The sequence below is a fragment of the Poecilia reticulata genome, linkage group LG18 (assembly GCF_000633615.1).
Source record: "Poecilia reticulata strain Guanapo linkage group LG18, Guppy_female_1.0+MT, whole genome shotgun sequence".
Taxonomy (NCBI): Eukaryota; Metazoa; Chordata; class Actinopteri; order Cyprinodontiformes; family Poeciliidae; genus Poecilia; species Poecilia reticulata.
The window spans coordinates 10,440,535-10,460,182 of record NC_024348.1 but is presented as its reverse complement, the minus strand read 5'-3'; the positions used below and the strand labels follow the sequence as shown (position 1 = coordinate 10,460,182).

Below are 19,648 nucleotides of genomic sequence, written 5' to 3'. Positions count from 1 at the left end.
AACATTTTCTTTACTTGAGATAATTTTTCTTAAAATAAGATAATATATCTTACTCGTATAAGTAAAATTGGCTTGTTTTAAGTAAAAATACACTAATTTTAAGATATTGTAGGTTTATCTTGGTWAGATATTTTTTCTTGTTTTAGAAAATCTTGACAAGATAAATTTTCTTGTTCTGTTGGCAGATAATTTTTCTTATTTTAAGAAAATTATACCCTATTTTTGTACTTTTTTTTCTTGTTTTTGAAAGGGGACTTTTTGCAGTGTGTGGGACGCACTCCTGAATGAAAACTTTGTTTTCAGTTTTAAAAACACACAAGAAATTGCAGAGTACAGAAAACTGGAGGCGGAGTATGGAAACTGGACCTGGGCCATCAGGGACAACCTGTTGACCATTGAAAACCAGCTATACAACAGAATAGAAAATGGAGACCTCAACAAGCTTGAGTCAAGTACTGTTAGTACAGAAACTAGCAAAGCATATGAAGAAATCAAAGAAGCGATGATAAGATACTTTGAGGAAGAAAATAACAAAGAAACATTGGTCCAGTGGAGAGGCCGGTTTGAGAGCAAACTCAAAGAGTTTCACGACGAACAAGTGGGAACAGTTAAAAGAAAACTGGATGGAATGATTCGACAAAAGAGCGCTCGGAAAATGATGGACGATATGAAGACAGAGTTTGAGAACAAGCTCCTCCAGAAGAGCAAAGACATTGCTCAAAACTTCAAGAACAAGTCCAAAGAGGAAGCAGAGCTTCAACAGGCGTTCAACACTGACTGGAAAATCTGGGTTAATGAATTAACAAAAAATACAAAACCCTTGGAGGACATAGAGTTGGACAATGATCTGTTTGTTATCCTTAAAGAGATTGGCATGGAGGAAAAACTTATCAAAGAATGCAAAGAAAGCGGCACATATACAGATATATCAAAGACTGGTAAATATCTGGATTATGTAAACATTCTCAAGAAGAAAGATGTCAATGAGACGAGTGGAAAACCTCGAAGTGATGAGACGGAAAGCAATGTAACCAATAAACAAACGAAATCTACTAACGTCAAGAACGTTTGGAAAGCAGTCTTAAAACAATACTTCAAAACACCCAAAGCACCTTCTGTTGATCAAATACAAATCAAACAAATTATTGACATTGTTGCAAAAGAGTCGGTTGATACAATCAAAAAGAAACCCGTAGCAACAAGAGGCTACCAATCAACCTATTTGCACGAAATGGTCCATTTCATCAAAGAAAATGTGGCAATGTTGGAATCAGAGTTAAAGTATGCTTTTGTAAAGAAATTTACAGTAGATCTTGTTCTCTATGTGTTTGATTTAGTAAAGAGTTGGCTGCTGGAGTCCCAGCAGAAATTCAAACTGGACAACGATGCACTTTGCTATCTGGAAAGCAGGAAAATGCATTATTACAACATTTTCCAAATCTACTGCAAAGGAAGTTCCTCCGTTGTAGTGCTTGGCGAACTGATCTGTGAGAAACTGAGACCATCGATTGCTAAAGCTGGTTATACAAAGACCGCCTTGGCCCTCGCTCGAGACATGAAGTGTAACGTCCCAGCCTTCAGTGGAAACAGGCTGAACTTGGAGAAACACGTGCTGAGGTCACTCGCAGAGAGAGAGAAGTTTGAGGAGTTCATCGTCTACATCCAAAACCCCAGAGAGCAAGTAGAGGCTTTCATTAAAGCAGAAGTCCAGAGATACATTTACACGGGTCATAATAAGGCAGAAGTAATACTCCACCAAAATGTGGAAGACATTTGCTCAGTTGTGAGCCAAGCTCTACGTACTGCAACAGAGAAAGTTCAAATCCAGCGAGGCGGTATAAACGCGTGGCTGAGTGAATTATCCCTTCTGCTGAAAGATCAGCTAAAATTTGATAGTGCCTCTTTTAAGGACTTCAGCGACATACATGATTTTGACTTTCTCAGCAAAGAAACGGATGAAAAACTCAAATCAGTGAAAGAGCAAATTAGTAGCTTCTCGGTGCATGACATGAAAAAATCAAGGGAAACGCCTGAACAAATCCTCATTGATCAACTGTGTAGGTGTTGCTGGGTCAAGTGTCCGTTCTGCTCTGCTGTGTGCACCAACACGCTTGAAGGCCACAGCCCTGACGACCACAGCGTGCCTTTCCATCGATCCTGTTCGCTCAGTGGCATGTTTCATGCAAACACCAGAGAAATGTACATAAACTTCTGCACATCAGATGTTTCAAGCAATCGCACTTTCCATCCCAACCGAGAATCAGAGAGAGCCTTTCCCTATAAGGAGTACAGAAAGGCTGGTCCAGAGTTTGCGACGTGGAGAATTACCCCTGATGAGTCTAAACTGCCGTACTGGAAATGGGTTGTGTGCAGATTTAGAAATAATCTGGAAAAATACTACGGGTTAAAATTTGAGGGTTTAGGTAAGATTCCTGAAAACTGGAAAGAAATCAGAAAAGAGGAAGCCATAAAAAGTCTGGATGAAATGTGTCAGTGAAAAAACTCCCCTACAACTCTGCAAATAACTAAATCAGAATCTACCTGATTTAGTTCTTTATATAGCTACACCAACTCAGACAGTAAATTTAAAAATAAAGAAAAAATTAATACTATCTATGTATGTTTTTTTTCATGTTAAGTAGCAAACTGTGTTGCAAAAACGCAACACAATAAGAATTTAGATTTTCTTTTTAAACCGCCTCTTAATAATTTTATATTCGACTCTGAAGGGTGGAAGTTTTGTTGTATAAATTTGCTGTTTTTCTGCTATTAACTTACATTTTACATCATTTAGTTCAGTGCTCAGTATAGATTTATTTGCTGTAGTCTAATACAATTTATGTAATGTGCAAAAATCTCTTTATTTTATTCATTGCGTCTCATCACAATACCTGATCAACATCAAAACTGCATTTATACGACAACCTTTTGTTTGATTTTTATTTTTAGTTGAATGCGTTTCTGAAACTCACAGAAGGACCAGTAGTAACTGATGGTAACCTGTACTTTGAATTAACTCTAACATTTTCTTTTGGATGTAATGTTGTGGAATATTGTGAGGTACTTGGGAAGTAATGGTTTTTTTTTTTAAATCAAAAGTTTTCTAACAAGTATTTGTTTGTTGCTTATTAATACCACTTGCTAAAAGTATACAAAACCCTCTGGAACAAGTACTTTAATAACGTGCTTCAGAAATGCCAATGCTGTAAATCAACTTATGTTCAGAAATCAGTTTCTACTTGCTAATAAACATCTGGCTTCCGTCTGCTGCCTCTCATTTTGTTTTTCTTTTAATAATTAAATAGTGAAACATCAGTTACCCGAGGTTACTCTTTTGTATTTTTGCACCATTTTGTTCATGCTTTTTTAAATTCTGATTTCCTTTTCTAATCTGAATTTATTATAGAAAGATTTTCTTCCAAATTCACTTAGTTGAACATGGAAACTTAGATAAATATGCAGATTTAAGAGAGGAGGACCAGTAAATATTTTTATTAGTTTCCCATGAACACTTATGTTAACAGCTTCACTACGTCTCCATTGGACTCCAATGGTTGAAAGGTTCAGAAATGGGTTCAAGTGAACGATGCTGAATAAAGGTGGGAGGACAGGATGGTGTCGTCTTTCTTGTGGTGAAATTTGACCAGCACCAGTATAACAGATTCCTTTCAGTCAAACGATTTCACCTGTACTCACTGTACTGTTCCCACGGCTGAAAGCTACTGAAAGCTACTGAACCAGATCAGCTACTGAAAGTAGCTGATCTGGTTTTCATAAACCAAAACATTTCCCACGACCTTCTGAGATATGAGGAGATCAGATCAGAGAGGCAAAAGATAAATCAATATATTGAACGTTAATCTCACAGTGACAGTCGTTCCACAGGACTCAAAGCTGAATACGAAGAGAGCTCTGACACCGTCTGTCGGACCGCAGCCTGCCTGGGTCCAGCAGAGTGGTTCTGTTGGGCTGGACAGGCGGGACAGTGAGGGTCCACTATCGCTACCATCCGTCCTTCAGGCTGACACACTGCCAGAGACAGGAGAGTCATGAAATATATTTGAATTTATCTTTAGATATTTCGACAATGACCTACAGAATGAAGGATATAAAGGTGAAAATTGTGTCTAGTCATTTGTGTATAGCTATAATCTAATTAATTTGTCTGTTGCTTTAAAATGTAATCTGTTTATGGGTTTCGTGTATTCAATTTAAAGTAGCCACCTACTAGCGTTAATTAAACGGTGCATCTGAAGTTAATACCTAGAGATAAGGCCAGCAGCACTGACAGACTGAAATAAACACTTTCAGAAACATCAGAACCTGTAGTTGAACAGCTTCAACTCTTTTATTCTGAAACCTACCCACACAGAATATGAATAAAAGTCATCTTCATGGCTCTGTTATTCGGAACAAGTCCGGTTTAAGCTGTCAGTGTTCAGCTGCCGCCATTTTCCAAATCTTCTGATAAGCTAATTAGCACATTAGCTTCCGCTGTCGCTCTGTGGCAGCTGGTCAAAAAGTGTAATATATATATATATATATTGTTTCTGATAAAAATGTTTTATAAAGCTGAAGATAAACTGTTAAGAGGTGTTTGTTGAGAAAAATGACTTTAGAGGTGAAAACACGGCGATACAGCGACACCTAGCGGTCTGAGCGGGACTACATCTGCGTTTTGGAGAAAAGAGGAAGGAAGAAAGGAATGAGGAAAGAAAAAAGGAAGTGTGTGATCACATAATCACGATCAAACAGGACTGAACTAAGCACAGGAAGGCATTTCTTCATAAAGTTCCACTTGTTCAGGATTTTGACTCATCATCAACATGAATGATGCTAATTCATTCAATAATCATTGTATTATTAACTTAAATAAAACTCAGTTTTCACAAACACTTTGGCAGGACAGACTTTGTGACCTGATCTTTACTCCTCCTTTGTTCAGAGCTGCTCAGCTGGATGCCTGCCTGGAAAATGTTACCTTAAGTCAAGACTTGTTTCGCTTAAAAACTGAGTAATCAGGTTAATCAGTGAGTCCTGTTGAGAGGAAGGAGGAAAACCTGCTGAAAAGGTCATCATCTAATTAAAGAGTGTTTCAAAAGACTGCTGTTGAGGAGAAATGTTCACATTAGATTTCTCTAAAAAACAATCAATAGTTCATTTATTCCTGATTTAAGACTTTTTGCCTTCTTAGAAAAATGTGTAACCTTTTTTTTAAGCCATTTGCAATTTTCATCTGCATTATTGTTCGACATCCACCGCATTTGCTGTCACTAAAGAGTTAATCAAAAATAGGCTTTTATTTAAGAAGCATAACCACAGAGTAGAAATTTGACAAATATCCAAGTGAGTCCGCTTCTGAAAATAAAGTTCCTATGCACTCTTGAAGAGCATTGAATTTCATTTAAATGTTTTCAAAGTCTAAAAATCTGGAAAAACTAAAACTGAGAACAGAAAAATCCCAGACTGGATTTTTTTCTCCCCATTATTTAAAGGATTAAAGTCAGAATACCTGAAAAAAAATAATAATAAAATGTTTTTCCCTCTATTCATCTTTAGATGATAATTCTTTTCTTTGGTTAGTTCATCACAAATTCAGTTATAATTAATGAAATTGTCTTATTTTTTTATTTACTCAGGTTATCTTTGATATTAAAAGTTACTTGGTGCTCCGGACCATTTAAGTGTGACACCTGTTCCCAGGATACACCAGAATAAAACTAAAATCACTCGCAAATCCATGTGATATTATATCACTAAACATAATTTTTGGCTACCTTTGTTATAAAACATTTTTTCCCTGTAGATCCTTCAGGATAGTTGCAACAGGTGAAGACGTTCCCATCTTTAAAAAATCTGCCAAAGCTCAAAAATAAAAAACCACAGGGCTCCTATGCATCTGCCTTGAGTTTCTCCACTTCCCACAAGCTTCTTATTTAATTTCTAAATACAAGTTGTGTGCTTGCAGCGGGACATTTAGGCGTTGAATCTCTTAAATTTCATCTTCCTGTGATTCAAAGTGATAACACGATCGGTGGGCGAGTCAGCCATCTCCACCCGGTAACATTTGAGTCACATCGGGTCAAGAGCAGCAGCGCGCAGCGGGCAGCTGACGGGACCCTGAAGCTCCCGCGGCTCCTAATTATGACAAACATCATTAACATAATCACGTTAAAGTTTAGACGAAATGTAAAAATGTTTTGAGTGTGTGTTTAAATCACGCGCAGTCAATGTTTGTGAGTATTTTGAGATGCTTTTTTTTTTTTTTGTCACAGTCAGATGACAACCGGTCATCTCCTCCACCAATCACATCCCTCCGTTGGCTTGAGGATGAGGGAGATTTGAAGATGAAGGACTCTATTTATCACATCTGCACAGCAACCATCGGTCATACACCGCTTGACTTGTTGGAGTTTGCCAGATTTGGGACAGGTTGAGGGTTTGTGAAGATGCTTCGCTCTCAGATGAAGGTGCTTGTTGTGGCTTTGTGCTCCTCCATGCTGGCGCTCCACGTCAGCTCTGCTCCACAAATGGACGAACTCACGGAAACCCTGCAAGCAGAACTGATCGGCGATAAGGTGAGTTCGATAACCAATAGATCTGTTCTGATTAGATCGACACTTGGAAGATGCTACGGATATTTAGTCGTTTTTTAAAATTAAAATTCTATTTGAAAATTGTTTTGACTGTGTTGGATAAAAATAGCTTTGATTTGACTTTTTTTAAAATTTATTTTTAAAATTAGCCTCAAGTGTCTAGACAACATAAAAGTTGGAACATTTACCATAGACACATAAATTATTTGGTGAAATTCTCCCAATAAGCTGCATGTTTCTTTAAATCCGAGTGTTTTCCTATGTTGTAAATTTCCCATTACTATTCAGTCTCTTATTGTTTTTTTGGTTTTGCATCTGCATACTTAATTTTTCCTCAATAGCTGCTCGTTTCCCTGAATCTATAGAAAAAATAATATTTCTGTCCTACATTTCTTATTCGCTTATAAAGCATACTATATGTGTTTTTGGGATGGGTTGGTGGATTACGTTTTCTTTTCCGTTGCAAATTAAAGTCAATAAGAAAAAATTTGATTCTGCTTTGTGCTTAAAGCTAAAATATTGAAAATAAAGTGGAACAAGGTGGGAATACTGGAACATTTAGTTTGGCTCAGGATGTTTATGCGCTAAGAAAAAGAGCATCTTTGACATTAAATGTTATTCTGTAAAGTACAAATGTTCTACATTATTTGCACAAGGCATGTCCGTCGCAGGTCAACATGTTATTTTGACGTTACTGTTGCTGCCATTTCCACATCTTTTACTTTCTTTTTGCTATACTTATTTCACCCTTAATTTTAAAACGAGAAAGCTATAGCAAAAATATCAACACAATAAAGAAACAAACAGTTCCTCTACCTTTTTATTCCAAGTGACACCAATACTCTAGAAAAAAAAAAAAGCCTTTTTGGACGAACGGCTGTCAATGTCTAGGTTTGTCCGCCAGATGGCGCCACTTTCCCCCATTCGAACAGGACCGCTAACTCGAACTTTTTTCTTGAAGGGTATAGCGACATTTGTTGGACATCAGTGTGCGAGAGTTTTTAAGTGAATCTTTCAGGCTGAAGTAGTTTTAAAAGTAGTTTTATTTTCAGTGGAAAATATTAATATGTTGCATTTTTATGCCAGAGTTTAGTAAGCAGACTTTTTTTTTAATCCTAAAGGACTTTTCTATGACACATTATACATTTAAATTAATGTGGCTGACTTCTCTCAGGGCTTAATTACAGCCCAATGCTACCATTTTCAGTAAATCATTTATGTATTAGGGTTGTTATTTATTCTCACAGAGTGGAGCTATGGAAACAGTCATTTAAGTGCACAAAACAACCCAAAAAGTAGCCAACATAAATTAGGTTGAGGGTTTTCTACGTAATCAGACAGGAAGGGGGAACTAATAGTGTCATAAACTCCAGGTTCCTGGTTCTGTTCTCCTTCAGGATCTAACCGGCTTGCTCTTTCTGAGATTCATGTCTGAACTGATGGCGTCCAGAGAAGAGATGATCCGCGAGCAGGAGGAGGAGGAGGAGGACGAGCTCGGAGGCCGGCAGAGGCTGATGAGACGACACATCCGCTTCACCCACCGAGAGCGCAAAGCAGGCTGCCGAAACTTCTTCTGGAAGACTTTCACCTCATGTTAGCACGAGACGCATTAGGACCTCAAAACCTGGAATAGTTACGTTTTTAAAACAAGTCACTGCAAAGTTACGAGTGTACATTTGTCACCTGAAATGTATAATTCAAGATGTTTAAACTCTTCTGAAATTAAAGATAACTTTTGATCCTTAATTTACTACATCAGGTAACAACATAGTTACTCTGAGCCAGGAAAGGAACATAAATGCATAGAAGTGTCTCAATACAAAGCAACTCGTGCACAAATAACATGCATCAAGGTGAATATCCACCCTTTTCTGCACATTCAATAAGATACTTGCTTTTCATTATTCAACATGTTTATTCAGCCCCCCCCAAGAAACGGCCCCAAGAGTAAATCTGACACTTGCAGGATCGGTTCACAACATCTTAAAAAAACACACAAATGATTCAGGACCTTAAAAAGTCGTCTGAGCAACGATGAAACGTTTTACCTTAGTGATGAAACTGCAGTAGAAATATTTCACGAGGTCAAGTAACAGGTGAAATATCCGAACCGTTTTAGCTAAATTCACAGTCAACCAAGCAGGATCATTACGATACAACGCTGAGATGAAATCCTTGAGGTAAGGCTTTCAAATCTGTAGCCCTTTAGGTTTAAACACATACAAAAAAAACAAACAAAAAAAAAAGAGGACGGAAAACAGGGATGCTACACATTTTCCATTTCTTAAGTTTTAAACATATTTTAGCGTCTCAGTACAAAAACATTTTTTTTTTTTTAATGATTTGTGTTTTTCTCAGAATCCCCAAAATTGTACAGAAGATCCATTATGTGACCTGCAATAATTGTAAAGCTGTGGGAGCGTTCCAGAGTTTCTCCATAAGAGGGTCTAAAACGTCAATGTGCATAAATCAAAATTAGATTTTGGAGCAATTTATCATTCACAAAATTCAGATAATTAGCTTCAGAAAAATGGAAAAAAAAAACCAAACAAACAAGAGTCCATATCAGGCATGGGACAATTTTTTCTTTTCTTTGCAAAGTTACGGCATCAAAACAAGAAAATAGTTAAATTAATGAGAAGTTGGGAGTTTTCTCTGGTCGGATGAACCAGAGTGTAAATCAGTGCTGCCCCTCCCCCACCTGTTGCTGAAGATGGCTGCTGTACTTCCCTTTGCTTACGTGAAAGGCAAATTTGGTTTCAAGGAAATAATTCCAATTATTTATATTTATATATATCTAAGCAATCAGTTATGCTGTGTAAACCAGGGCAACACAGACTTTTATTACCATAAAGGTAGCTGATTGCAGGCTACATGTGCAGATAGCCTGACTATTTCTGCTACCAGTGTCACTCTAAACAGCAGAGTGACAAAAAGGCGATAATATTCTGAACAATAAGCCGGTTAAGTTAAAAATTACTACGGAATCCATTACAGATAATTACAGTTGTAGTCATTATAACTGTAATAATTAATATGCTATATGATTCTGGGAGAATTAGGATGACGTTTTGCCATTCTGGAGTGTATTTTGTGTTCTACATTTTGAAATGAAACCTCGGTTATCCTACTGAGAGTCTCATGCCGGCCCACGCCCAGACTGGAGCTGCCATGTTTTCTACACCATTTAAAAAGCAGATTCCACTTTTTTTTTTTCCCCGTAAAGGCCGGCTCGGAGCGGTGCAAAGCACAATTAATACTGTCGCTGCCAAGTAGTGCAAGGATAAACACAACCTCACCAGCATTTAGTCCTGGAATAAAGTCTTTTTGAGGGAGAAATAAGTTCTTGATTAACTTTTATATCAATCCTAAAAAAAAAAAAAAAAAAAAAGAAACGCACTTCAACCCCTATAAAATGGGTCTAATTTTAACATTTCTGTAGAAATAGTTTTAGACGAGCTGGTTTTTGCTCTTAATGGCACATCGTTGAACTCGTGAGGCTTTAGAGAAGTGACCTTCGCCCTGCTTCCTTTGGAAGACAGAAGCATTTGTCATTGCACCTCCATTTCTAACGTAACAGGCAAAAAGCATCAGCAAAACAACGTCAAACACACACACACAAAAAACAAAAAAAACTTGGTGTCTTTCCTTAAAACATTCAAGATCACTTTAGGAGCTAAATGACGCCATCCTGCGAGGGCAAACAATCCGACCCGGAGCGTTTTAGGGTTCTACAGAAGCTTACGGAGTGAAAACTGGTTGCTTTTAAACTGCACATTCGTCTCGTCTATATTTCTCGTACTATGAGGTTAATTACTTCACAGCAAAAAAAAAAATTCACTGCTCTAAAGGCTACAAACCAAACCAGTGCGATATGTACAGTCACAGTATTACGTTGTACTCTGTGCTTTTAAACTGTGAGGCATTTCAGTACTTTGATTGTGTTTTTTTTGTTTTACAAAAATGTAGTTTTTTTTTTTCTGATTATCATAATTTGTGCGAGTCCCATGAGATGATAATATGCTAAAACTGAGATATAATTTGTACCGAAATGGGAAAAAAACAAGGAGAGTGGAGCCCAAGCTGCCTGCAGGTCAGGCCACCGTCGTACTAATCTGAGCTAAACATGATCAACGAGCGACAAAAACCAAGAGCGACAAAAACGGTGAGATTTCACTGCAATACCGACTGTCGGTAACAACAAAGGAGACGGGTGGGGGAAACAATAACGATGTCTGAACGTCGCGGCGACGCGTTTGTGCCGCTCTCAACGCACCGACTGGGTCTGGGTGCGTCAAAGACGAGGAGGAGGCCGAAAACGTTCGGAGCTCCGTTAGCAGTCGGTGGAGATTTTGGCTGACAGGTCCTGGATGCGTCGGGCGCTGCAGCTCTTACACAGGATGTGCCCATCCAGCGGGTAGCAGCCTCGACCTTCGCCTTCGGACGACAGCAGGAGGCCGCATTCCTGAGGGACACGGGCATTCAAGTCACTTCAAGTCAACATTAACTTAAATCATTAGTCGGCATAAACGTCCAATCAATTTTGGGTCTTTTAATGATACACTCCGACTCCTATTGTTGGTTTTAAACACAAGAAACTGATTCACGAGATAGAATTTTTTGTATTTTCTCTAATCCACACCAGGCTGAAATTACACAAATTCATCCGCCCCATTAATGCTTAGATAAAACTCAAATTTCCAGCATACATTTGGTTGCTTTTCTTAATTTAAAATGGGTGTTTTTGAGAACCGTTTCATTTATCGCATTATAATTCCCTCCTGAAACAAAGAACGATTCGCACAAACGCATATATGTGGCTCACCTCACAAACGTAGCAGTGAACGTGGAAGCTGCGGTCCAGAGCTACGATCCTGACTGTCTCCTCCTGGCCCGGTTCGGGCATGATGGGCTCGCCGCAAACAGAGCAGCGAGGGGCGTACTTCCTGTCAGAGAGACGCGCGTCGAAACGTCAGAACGGCAAAGCTAGGCGGCGACGGTCTGAGTGGCGTCAGCGTACCTGTGGAAGTCGTCTATGCAGTGTATCTGAGACGTGGCGTCCACGGTGAACGGCACGCCGTCCAGGCAGCAGCTGCAGACCACGCAGGTGAAGCAGCGAGGGTGGTAGGCCTTCCCCATGGCCCGCAGGATCCGGTCCAGGATGGGCTTCGAGCATTTAGAGCAGCGCTCCAACGTGCTCTTTAAACAAAAGCCGGACGGAAGGATTAGAAGCAGCTAAAACGTAACAAACCTGGTCGGCTCGTGTCTGGTTCCCCTCACTTACGATGTAACATTTCTCACAGTAGCTCTTCTTGTCCAGGGCGTAGAACGGCTGGCCCCGCAGCCGGGCGTGGCAGGTGATGCACGTGAAGCACTCCACGTGGAACACCTGCTCCATGGCGATGCAGCCGCTGCCGTCACCCACCACGTTGTCCCCGCAGCGAGCGCAGCGACCTGAGAGCAAAACCAGCGACTTAGAGCTTTAACAAAAGCGACAAAATAATAATAATAATTTTAAAAAAAACACTAAAAAGAAAATGACATTTTCTGCTTTTATAAAACTAAATGTGTCACACCGAAATAGTCCTCTGCAGGCGGGTGGTTCATATCGTAAACCAGCTTCTTGGTGATCCGGTCCAGCTCCTCCTCAGGCCTCGACGGTGCTGCCCCCTGCTGGAGAAAAGAGGAAACGGAACAAAACTCAAAACACCAAAAGGTTCCTACTTTGCTTTTCATTCACTTTTCCAACCTCAAAATTCTATTCAATTAAAAAACAAAGGAAAGTTAAATGTTAGAAGCCATTAATTAATTCAAAGCGTTATTGTAGATGGCGGAGTCTGTCGGCAGGGAAGCTCTCCTGTAGCTGCAAATATAAAGAAGCCTCTGACTGAAAGAACTCTGTTTTTCAATGGCAAGGATGAAGAGGATGGTCAAGGTTGTCCATTATAGTTTTGATTTTTAGTAAAATCCTTCTTATATCATTATCCACAGAACAGAACTCAAAGGGACAGAATTCATAGATTTTGCTGGAAAACTCTCAACTTTAAAGAACTTTTTAGTGCCAAAACATTTATCTAAAACTTCACAAATCCATAAACAGATCAACACTTTAATTACTTTTGATTTATAAGCAAAGGAAAGGGCTATTTCACATCCTTTTTGGGCACATATGGACAAACTTAAATCAGATTAGGTTAAAAAACTACATCACTTGGCTTCTTCAAACCTGGGCAGCATCACCCTACAGTAAATAAATATCTGGAGCGTCATCTCTAGAGTTATCCAGTAAGGAACTGGACGACTCCGCAGGCTGAGACCAAAGCGTGTCGATGCGTTTACCTTGCTGGACTGATAGGAAGGCGTCTGCGCCGTCTGGGTCTTCTCCATCCCTCTCTTCGACAGAGGAACCTGGTTGCCCCTTCCTCCGGACCCCGGGTTGCTGCTGCCCTTGTACACCCCCTCAGAGTGCAGCTCCTGGACCTGCGAGGCCGGGTGCGGCGGGTACCAGCCCTGCTGACCCGTCTGGGTCTGGGGCCGCGGCGACGCGTGCTGCCGGGGAGGCGGCGGGGTGTAGGCCTGCTCTGCCTGCCGCCCCGTCTGCGAGTAGGTGACGGGCTGCGCCGTCTTGACCTGCACGCTGAACCTGGGCCCCGTGGGGGTGGAGGCGGTGGTGTAGGAGGCCGGGACGGGCTGCGGGTACGGCTTCGGGGTGGAGGTGGAGTAGAAGTCCTGCTGGTGGGAGTACTGGGGGGCCGCGTGCTCGCCGGGATACGGAGGGCCCGGGTGGTACGCGCTCTGTGGGTGAGAGCCGTAGCCCGCAAACGGCCGACCCGGAGCGGGGGCTGCGCTCTGGTGCGCAGACTTGTAGTGATCCCCTGAGATGTATTTGTTGTAAGGCACGTTGTCGTAGAGCTGAGAGGAGGCACACGTCACGGTTAGGTTCAGGCAAAATGAGAAAAACTCTCTTATTGCAGAGATTCGATGTTGGCCGTTTCAGTACCTGGTTGCCGGCGTCCTGCGGGTGGCTGTCCAGATCGGCCAGCATACTGGTGAGGGAGTCGATGTCGGCGTCAATCTTGGAGTGGTAGTTGCCGGGTTTTTCAGAGCCACGGTGCTGAACGAAACCGAAACAATCGATGACATTTTAGTTCATAAATTCACAGTGATAATTTCGATATTTTTGATTCAATATGTTTGATTCTTCAGGGAATGTTGAAAACAGACTCGGACGCCAGAGTCACTTCCTGAAACTTCTCGATATTCACAAAAACAACTAAATTTACAACTTGTGACCTTAACTTCTTTACTTGTTTAATGGTAAATTATTTCCCTTCAGCTGTCAAATAGACATTTTTGTTTTATTCAAATAAAAAAAAAGTTAAAATGAAGAAATTATTTCTTGTAAGTCTATAAATTTCTTTGAAACATTAAATGTTGTGATGATATTCTTCATTAAGGTGATTTTTAGATGTGGAAATGACTGGCTCTCACTGTAAAGACGTGTTAAAGCACAATTCAAATAAATTTATATTTTACTTCCGTATAATAATCTCAAACTGAAAAAGGGGAAAAATGTAATTGGGAGTACATCATCAGAATGGAAAAAACATTTAATTACTATTTTTGATGAATGAATTTGCGTGAAAGTTAATGGCACCGCGCAACAAAATCAACAGGTTTTATGAATGATTCATGTCTAAAGACTGATATGGGCATGAAGAACATTGTTAATTTTGGCCAATTTTTTTTTATTGTTTTTTTTCCTGGAAAGACCAATCGATATTCAGATTTCAGAGCATTTATTCAATTTTCTCATTTAAAACGTTTTGGTATTTTGAAGAAATCACCATGCCATACATTCTAACAAGGCTTTCAGGGTCTTTGGAGGAGAAATAGACACAAAATTAAACCAAAATTGAAGGCTGGATGTTTTTTCCTTCACCAGGGGTCAAACAAATGTGACAACACCCGTAGCTGTCGAGCAGAAACTTCACACCCACCATCATGTTGTAGCCGTCCATGTGAGCGCTCCAGCCTCGGTCGTCTTTGGGGCCGTGAGGGGGGGAGTAATAGTGATCAGTGGAGTGAACGGGCCCACCTGGAGACAGCGCCACAATAAAACTGATATAATCAGGTCTGTATACTCTCACAAACACTTAAATCAGTAGTTTAATTTCCACTTGAATGAGCTCTTTCCGCTGAAAAATGCATTTCAGAGCAAGCCGACTTTTACGTTAAAAGTTCGGAGTTCAAAATAAAAAGTTCATGCAACAATTTGCAGTTATTTAAATGTTAAAGAAGAGAAAAAAAGCATCACTGACAGCTTATATTCAGGTTTCCTTGAGAAACACAGAGATACGAATGAGTAATTTAGTTTTGAGAAGCAGAGCTGTGAAAACTAAAATAACTGAAGCCTCGTCCTCCGCTGCGGTATTTTTTTTATTTTTCCCAGAAAGCGATTTCTACACAAAGGAAAAAGGATCTGTGACTCAAACCAAGACGTCCACCGGTTTAACGCAGAGAATGGATTTTTATTGTTCAACTGTGAAAACATTTGCAGGAGATAAAGAATTCCCCGAGAGCAGTTTCCTTTACTCATCGGCCCCGATGACATTTTTTGTTAAAAACTTCCTCTTTGTCATCACTCCCAATGATTGCTAAGCAAAGTCGGCGTTAGTCACATCGCTGCCAGGAGCACGTCTAGGCGTTTCTTAGAAACTCCTAGAACGGTCTAGTCAAAGTCTAAGTCAAACTGGGAATCTACAACGAGGCTTAAAAACCAGTGTCGACAGACGCTCTCCGACCTTGAACTGTTTTCCGAAGAAGAACGGCCAAACATTTAAATCTGCAGACCTGAAAAACTGGTCGGGTCGAACTCTGCAGCCGTAACGTCAGAGAAACGTTTGGGAGGTTTGAATACAAACACGCAGCATTTCTTTTGGTATGAAATGTTTAAAAGCGTAATTTTCCTCTAACTTCACAGTTACACTGCTTTATGTTGGTTTGTCACATGATTTGTGAGAAAATGTGGAAGATTTCAAGGGAAACTTCACAACAATTTTACAGACTTTGTTTTTTTTTCTTTCCAGAAGAAAGTCTTTCAATACAGAATTTGCATAAACTACAACAGAGGGTGGATGAATAAACTCAACCTTCAGGACAGGAGGTAAAGGGTTGAAATGCTAATATTGTTCTCCGCTTTCGGTGCATCAGAAATCTCTTGTTATTTTGTAAACTGCATCGTTCTCACCTGTGGGTCCAGTCGCCATGTACCTGCTGGTCATCCCCGCTCCGCCGTTCTGGTCGTAGGGAGCGTATTTGGGCCTGAAGTCGGCCACGCCCTTCTTGTTGACGGTTTGGTAGATGGGTGGTCCTGCAGAGTGGGACATCTGGGGGACAGATCGCTCTGGGCTGTCCAGAGTCCTCGGCGGCAGCCAGGTGGGACCGGACATGGCAGGAACCTGGGATCTGAAAGACCACGCGTTTCGTTTTTCTCGCTTTAATTTTTATTTATTTTTTATTTAAAACTGCTCTGCTTTCTGTATGTGTTTATGTAACTGGTAACCAATGGAAACCGCAGGATGCTCCAGAGTTTGTTTCCTATGGTAACAGGAGGCTTGCAGGCTGAACAATGGACTTTGAAAAGAAGAGGAGGAAAAGAGGAACGAGTTTAATGCTTTTGTGCGCACCTCGAGCCACAAACAACAACAACAAMAAAAAATCATACAAACGCACAGGAACGCCGGCAGGTGCTAATCCACAATACTTATTGTGTTTGGGTGTTTACACACAAGTGTTGTGCATTTTCAACTGAAGTCGAGACGAATCGAGACAGGAAACGCTCCATAATGATATTTATCTGTGTCCGTGCGAACACCTGGCTCCGAACAATGCGTCATGTGGGATAAACACCGACCCCGAAAGCCGACAGCTGAAAGCCGAGCTGCACCTGAGGGCTTTCAGGATATGACGATTGTGCAAGACGACGCCCAATTCAGAAACAACGAGCACGCATAAAACGTCATCAGGCAGAATCGATCAAATCAGACTTGAGGGACAACAAACTTTACTGATCATGAGTTCTTCTAATCCCAGTTTATATATAAACTAAATTAAAACGAGTGGGGAACAGAGGCGTCTACTGTGAGCAGCTCTTCTTGAGGCCCGAACAGTGTGAAAGAGACACTCGTCCCGTGTTTCCGTGCCCGCAGAGTTTAACCGCTTGCTTTGAGGAAAGTCAAAGAGACGTTTATCTCAGTTTGCAGCTTCCTTGGTTCTGATGGGTTACTGATCCACAGTCGCACATGCATAGCGCCACCCGTCTATGTCTGTGTAAGTACGCTGGTGCTCAGATTGAAGTTTCTACAGAGATTCAGGTCAAAATTATACACTTTTCCAGGTTTAAATGAACGCAGTTTTTCCCAACAGACAGAAGGATGAAAAAGAAAGAGCACATGCAGAGCCAAATAGACGGGTGAACAGATAGAAAAATGGGCAGATGGATGGAGACACAGGTGGAGAAGTGGAAAGAGGAACAAAAAGACGGATAGAAATGTAATTATAGACTCCTAGTTTAGCGGTTGAAGTGAAAACCACTGAGAAAAATCGCATCTAAACAAGAAACTAATGAATTATTTTGTGGTCTGTAAAAACTGTCTAATTTATCCAGATTCAAACACAAGCGAAATTAAACAGACGCAAAGTCGGCGTGGAGACAACAACCCACTCACACTGATTGCATGTGGATCGCGTCACCAACCATGTGGCTAAGAGGATTAAAATGATAGCTCCAAATAACAAAATGTACTTTCTTTGTTGCTTTAGACGTCCTGTCTGCGTGGCTGTTGTGTCGGCATTTAAACCCTGCAGGGTCAGCATTCATCAACCTATGTCCGTGTGGAAGGAGGGGGTTCCACCAAACCCACTGTTTTTTTTCTTTTATTATTATTTATTGCCTGTCTGAATCTGAACGAGAGCAGACTCCCAAATCCGAGGAAAATTAATCCCTGCAATTTCATCCCCGGCGCCTCACAGCCAGTTGTTGTTTATATGCGACCGGCATTGCAGAGTTTACGCATTCAGATTTTATTTTGGTTAGGACTAGAGGTCAAAAGAAAAAGTTAGACAAGCAACAAAAACAATAACCAGTATATTTAAAAAAAAAAAAATCACATCTATTGCTGGCGCTTAAGCAGCACGAGAAAAGTAAAAAAAAAAAAAATATATATATATATATATATATATATGTATATATATACATATATATAATAAATACGGTCCAAATTGTTAGTCTCAAATATAAATTACTATTTTTTTGTTTTATTAAACTTTTTAATGCTTCTATAATAAAATGGCTCTTTTAATTTGAAAGCAAACATTTGTTTAGATTGGATTTTATATTTTTATGTGCCTATAAAAACAAGAACATTAAACTCACAAAAAATTTTTTTTACAAGTGTAAAGATATACATCATAAACAAAACAAATGGAATTTTATGTGGGATTGTTTTTAATATATAAAAGCAAAGCTTGTCCTACCTTTTTATCGCAACTCTACAGTCCTCTTTCTCTTGGTCTCATCTACACGAACAGAACAAAATCAAATGGATAAACCAAGCCAAAGGAAAACATTAGCAAACATTAGCGGTGACAGGGAGCACTTTCTATCCAAACTGAATTAACGGTCTGACTTTAGCAGAAACTGAACAACCTTCACTTTAAATCCCATCCTGAATCTTTACATGCCTCTCATTACTGAAAAACTTACCGCCGATGACATCATTTAACCCACAATGAAGGAAAAGCAGAGATAATTAACTTTAATAACAGCTCCGTTGACTAGTTTCCCACCGTGTTATGAAGTCGAGCGGAGCTTGTGCCTTGCCCCCAGGCTAACTTTCAACACGACCGAAGAGGAAACAATGCGGCAACCGACACCCACTAACCCGAAACCAGCCACACAAACGCGGCCAACACCTCAATTTAAACCACCACAGGTTAGTGAAAGTTATCCGAAAAATCCTCAGTGTTTGCTGAAGCGTTGTTAACCTACTTTGTCAGGGATCCGAAGGCCTTTAGCAGCGGCGGCGGCAGCAGCAGCAGCTACTGACTGCGTTCCACTGAGTGACGTAGCTGACGACAGATGCGTTTCAAAATAAAAGCACACAGTTAGACGATACGTTATCATACAGCATTTTACACGACGTTACAATGTGATAAGATGTGACAGAATATAACATATTACCTAAAGATATTATTAGATATATGACAGAGTGCATTACTACGCATTTTAGGTTAAAATGTAATATCGTTAGTCTTATAGCATAATTGTCTAAGTCTCATTTTAAAAATTAGGACTTGAGCAATTATGCTATTAGACTAACGACATATGATAAAACATGATAGACAAATTTATGAAGTGATTTATGGCAGAATGCAAAATTATACATTAGATTACAATAGGATATGATGTGATATCATACATTAACTATGAAAGTATATGACAGAATAGATTAAATTACAACATGAAACAAAATACATAAATACAATATAACGCTATGTGACAGTGGATAGGTTTGAAAAGTATAAAAGGTAGACGCTAGGCAATTTGAGAGAATTTAATATGGTGATATAGAGCAAAAGTACTTTACTTTTTCAGACATGCATTTACTTCTGAGCTCATTATTTGTTTCTCTAATTTCAAACAACTTCTGAATATTGTTTGGAAGGACATAAGATGATTTGTACATGGCCAGCGTTAGTATTAAGTACTAATAGATTGTAGAATATAAAATCTCTTATCTCTTTCAGTGCACATAAATGGATTCCATCTCCATACACTTTTACATGAAGTGATTTGAGAAATCAGATTACATTATGGGTATTATTTTTAGTATTTGCCCAAACCTGTTTGCATGAACAATTCAACCAGCTCAATGAAACACAATTTAAACAAAGAGTGATTTTCTGTAGTGATAGACTAACATTAGCATGTTTCCTTTGATATGACTTGTTGATGATCAGCTTACGTCATTTATATTATATTTTATATA

General features: G+C 39.8%; 2 protein-coding genes across 4 annotated transcripts in view; one reads left to right on the top strand and one right to left on the bottom strand.

Moving 5' to 3' along the window:
- The window catches only part of sst5 (somatostatin 5), a 19,279-nt gene extending 10,139 nt beyond the window's left edge, over window positions 1-9,140 (top strand). The window contains exons 4-5 of the mRNA XM_008435429.2: window positions 6,276-6,578; window positions 7,994-9,140. Of these exons, the coding sequence (XP_008433651.1) occupies window positions 6,450-6,578; window positions 7,994-8,194 (330 nt within the window). The 5' untranslated portion in view covers window positions 6,276-6,449 and the 3' untranslated portion in view covers window positions 8,195-9,140. The remainder of the gene's footprint in view (window positions 1-6,275; window positions 6,579-7,993) is intronic.
- A 98-nt stretch (window positions 9,141-9,238) lies between these two features.
- On the bottom strand, window positions 9,239-18,731 carry trip6 (thyroid hormone receptor interactor 6). 3 transcript variants are annotated; one of them, XM_017310577.1, is made up of 11 exons: window positions 18,649-18,731; window positions 18,135-18,176; window positions 15,847-16,064; window positions 14,597-14,694; window positions 13,597-13,710; window positions 12,936-13,508; window positions 12,173-12,269; window positions 11,881-12,050; window positions 11,617-11,795; window positions 11,422-11,542; window positions 9,239-11,061 (listed from the first exon to the last, which is right to left on the bottom strand). In XM_017310577.1, exons 3-11 carry the CDS (start codon window positions 16,046-16,048, stop codon window positions 10,930-10,932), a joined length of 1,686 nt encoding a protein of 561 aa, XP_017166066.1. In that variant the 5' UTR covers window positions 16,049-16,064; window positions 18,135-18,176; window positions 18,649-18,731; the 3' UTR covers window positions 9,239-10,929. The 3 variants fall into 3 exon arrangements, with proteins under 3 accessions (XP_017166066.1, XP_008433653.1, XP_008433652.1); XM_008435431.1 differs by having other exon boundaries at window positions 12,173-12,266; XM_008435430.2 differs by lacking the exon at window positions 18,649-18,731 and adding an exon at window positions 18,447-18,586.
- Between the last annotated feature and the right edge of the window lie 917 nt (window positions 18,732-19,648).

What these genes read in the sequence shown, in the direction of transcription:
- trip6 (XM_017310577.1), bottom strand. Translation starts at nt 16,048, where the DNA reads ATGTCCGGTCCCACCTGGCTGCCGCCGAGGACTCTGGACAGCCCAGAG. An exon ending in TGGACGGCTACAACATGATG is followed by an intron (nt 13,711 to 14,596) that starts GTGGGTGTGAAG and finishes GGTTTCGTTCAG; the next exon opens with CACCGTGGCTCTGAAAAACC. An exon ending in TGCATAGACGACTTCCACAG is followed by an intron (nt 11,543 to 11,616) that starts GTACGCTGACGC and finishes TCTCTCTGACAG; the next exon opens with GAAGTACGCCCCTCGCTGCT.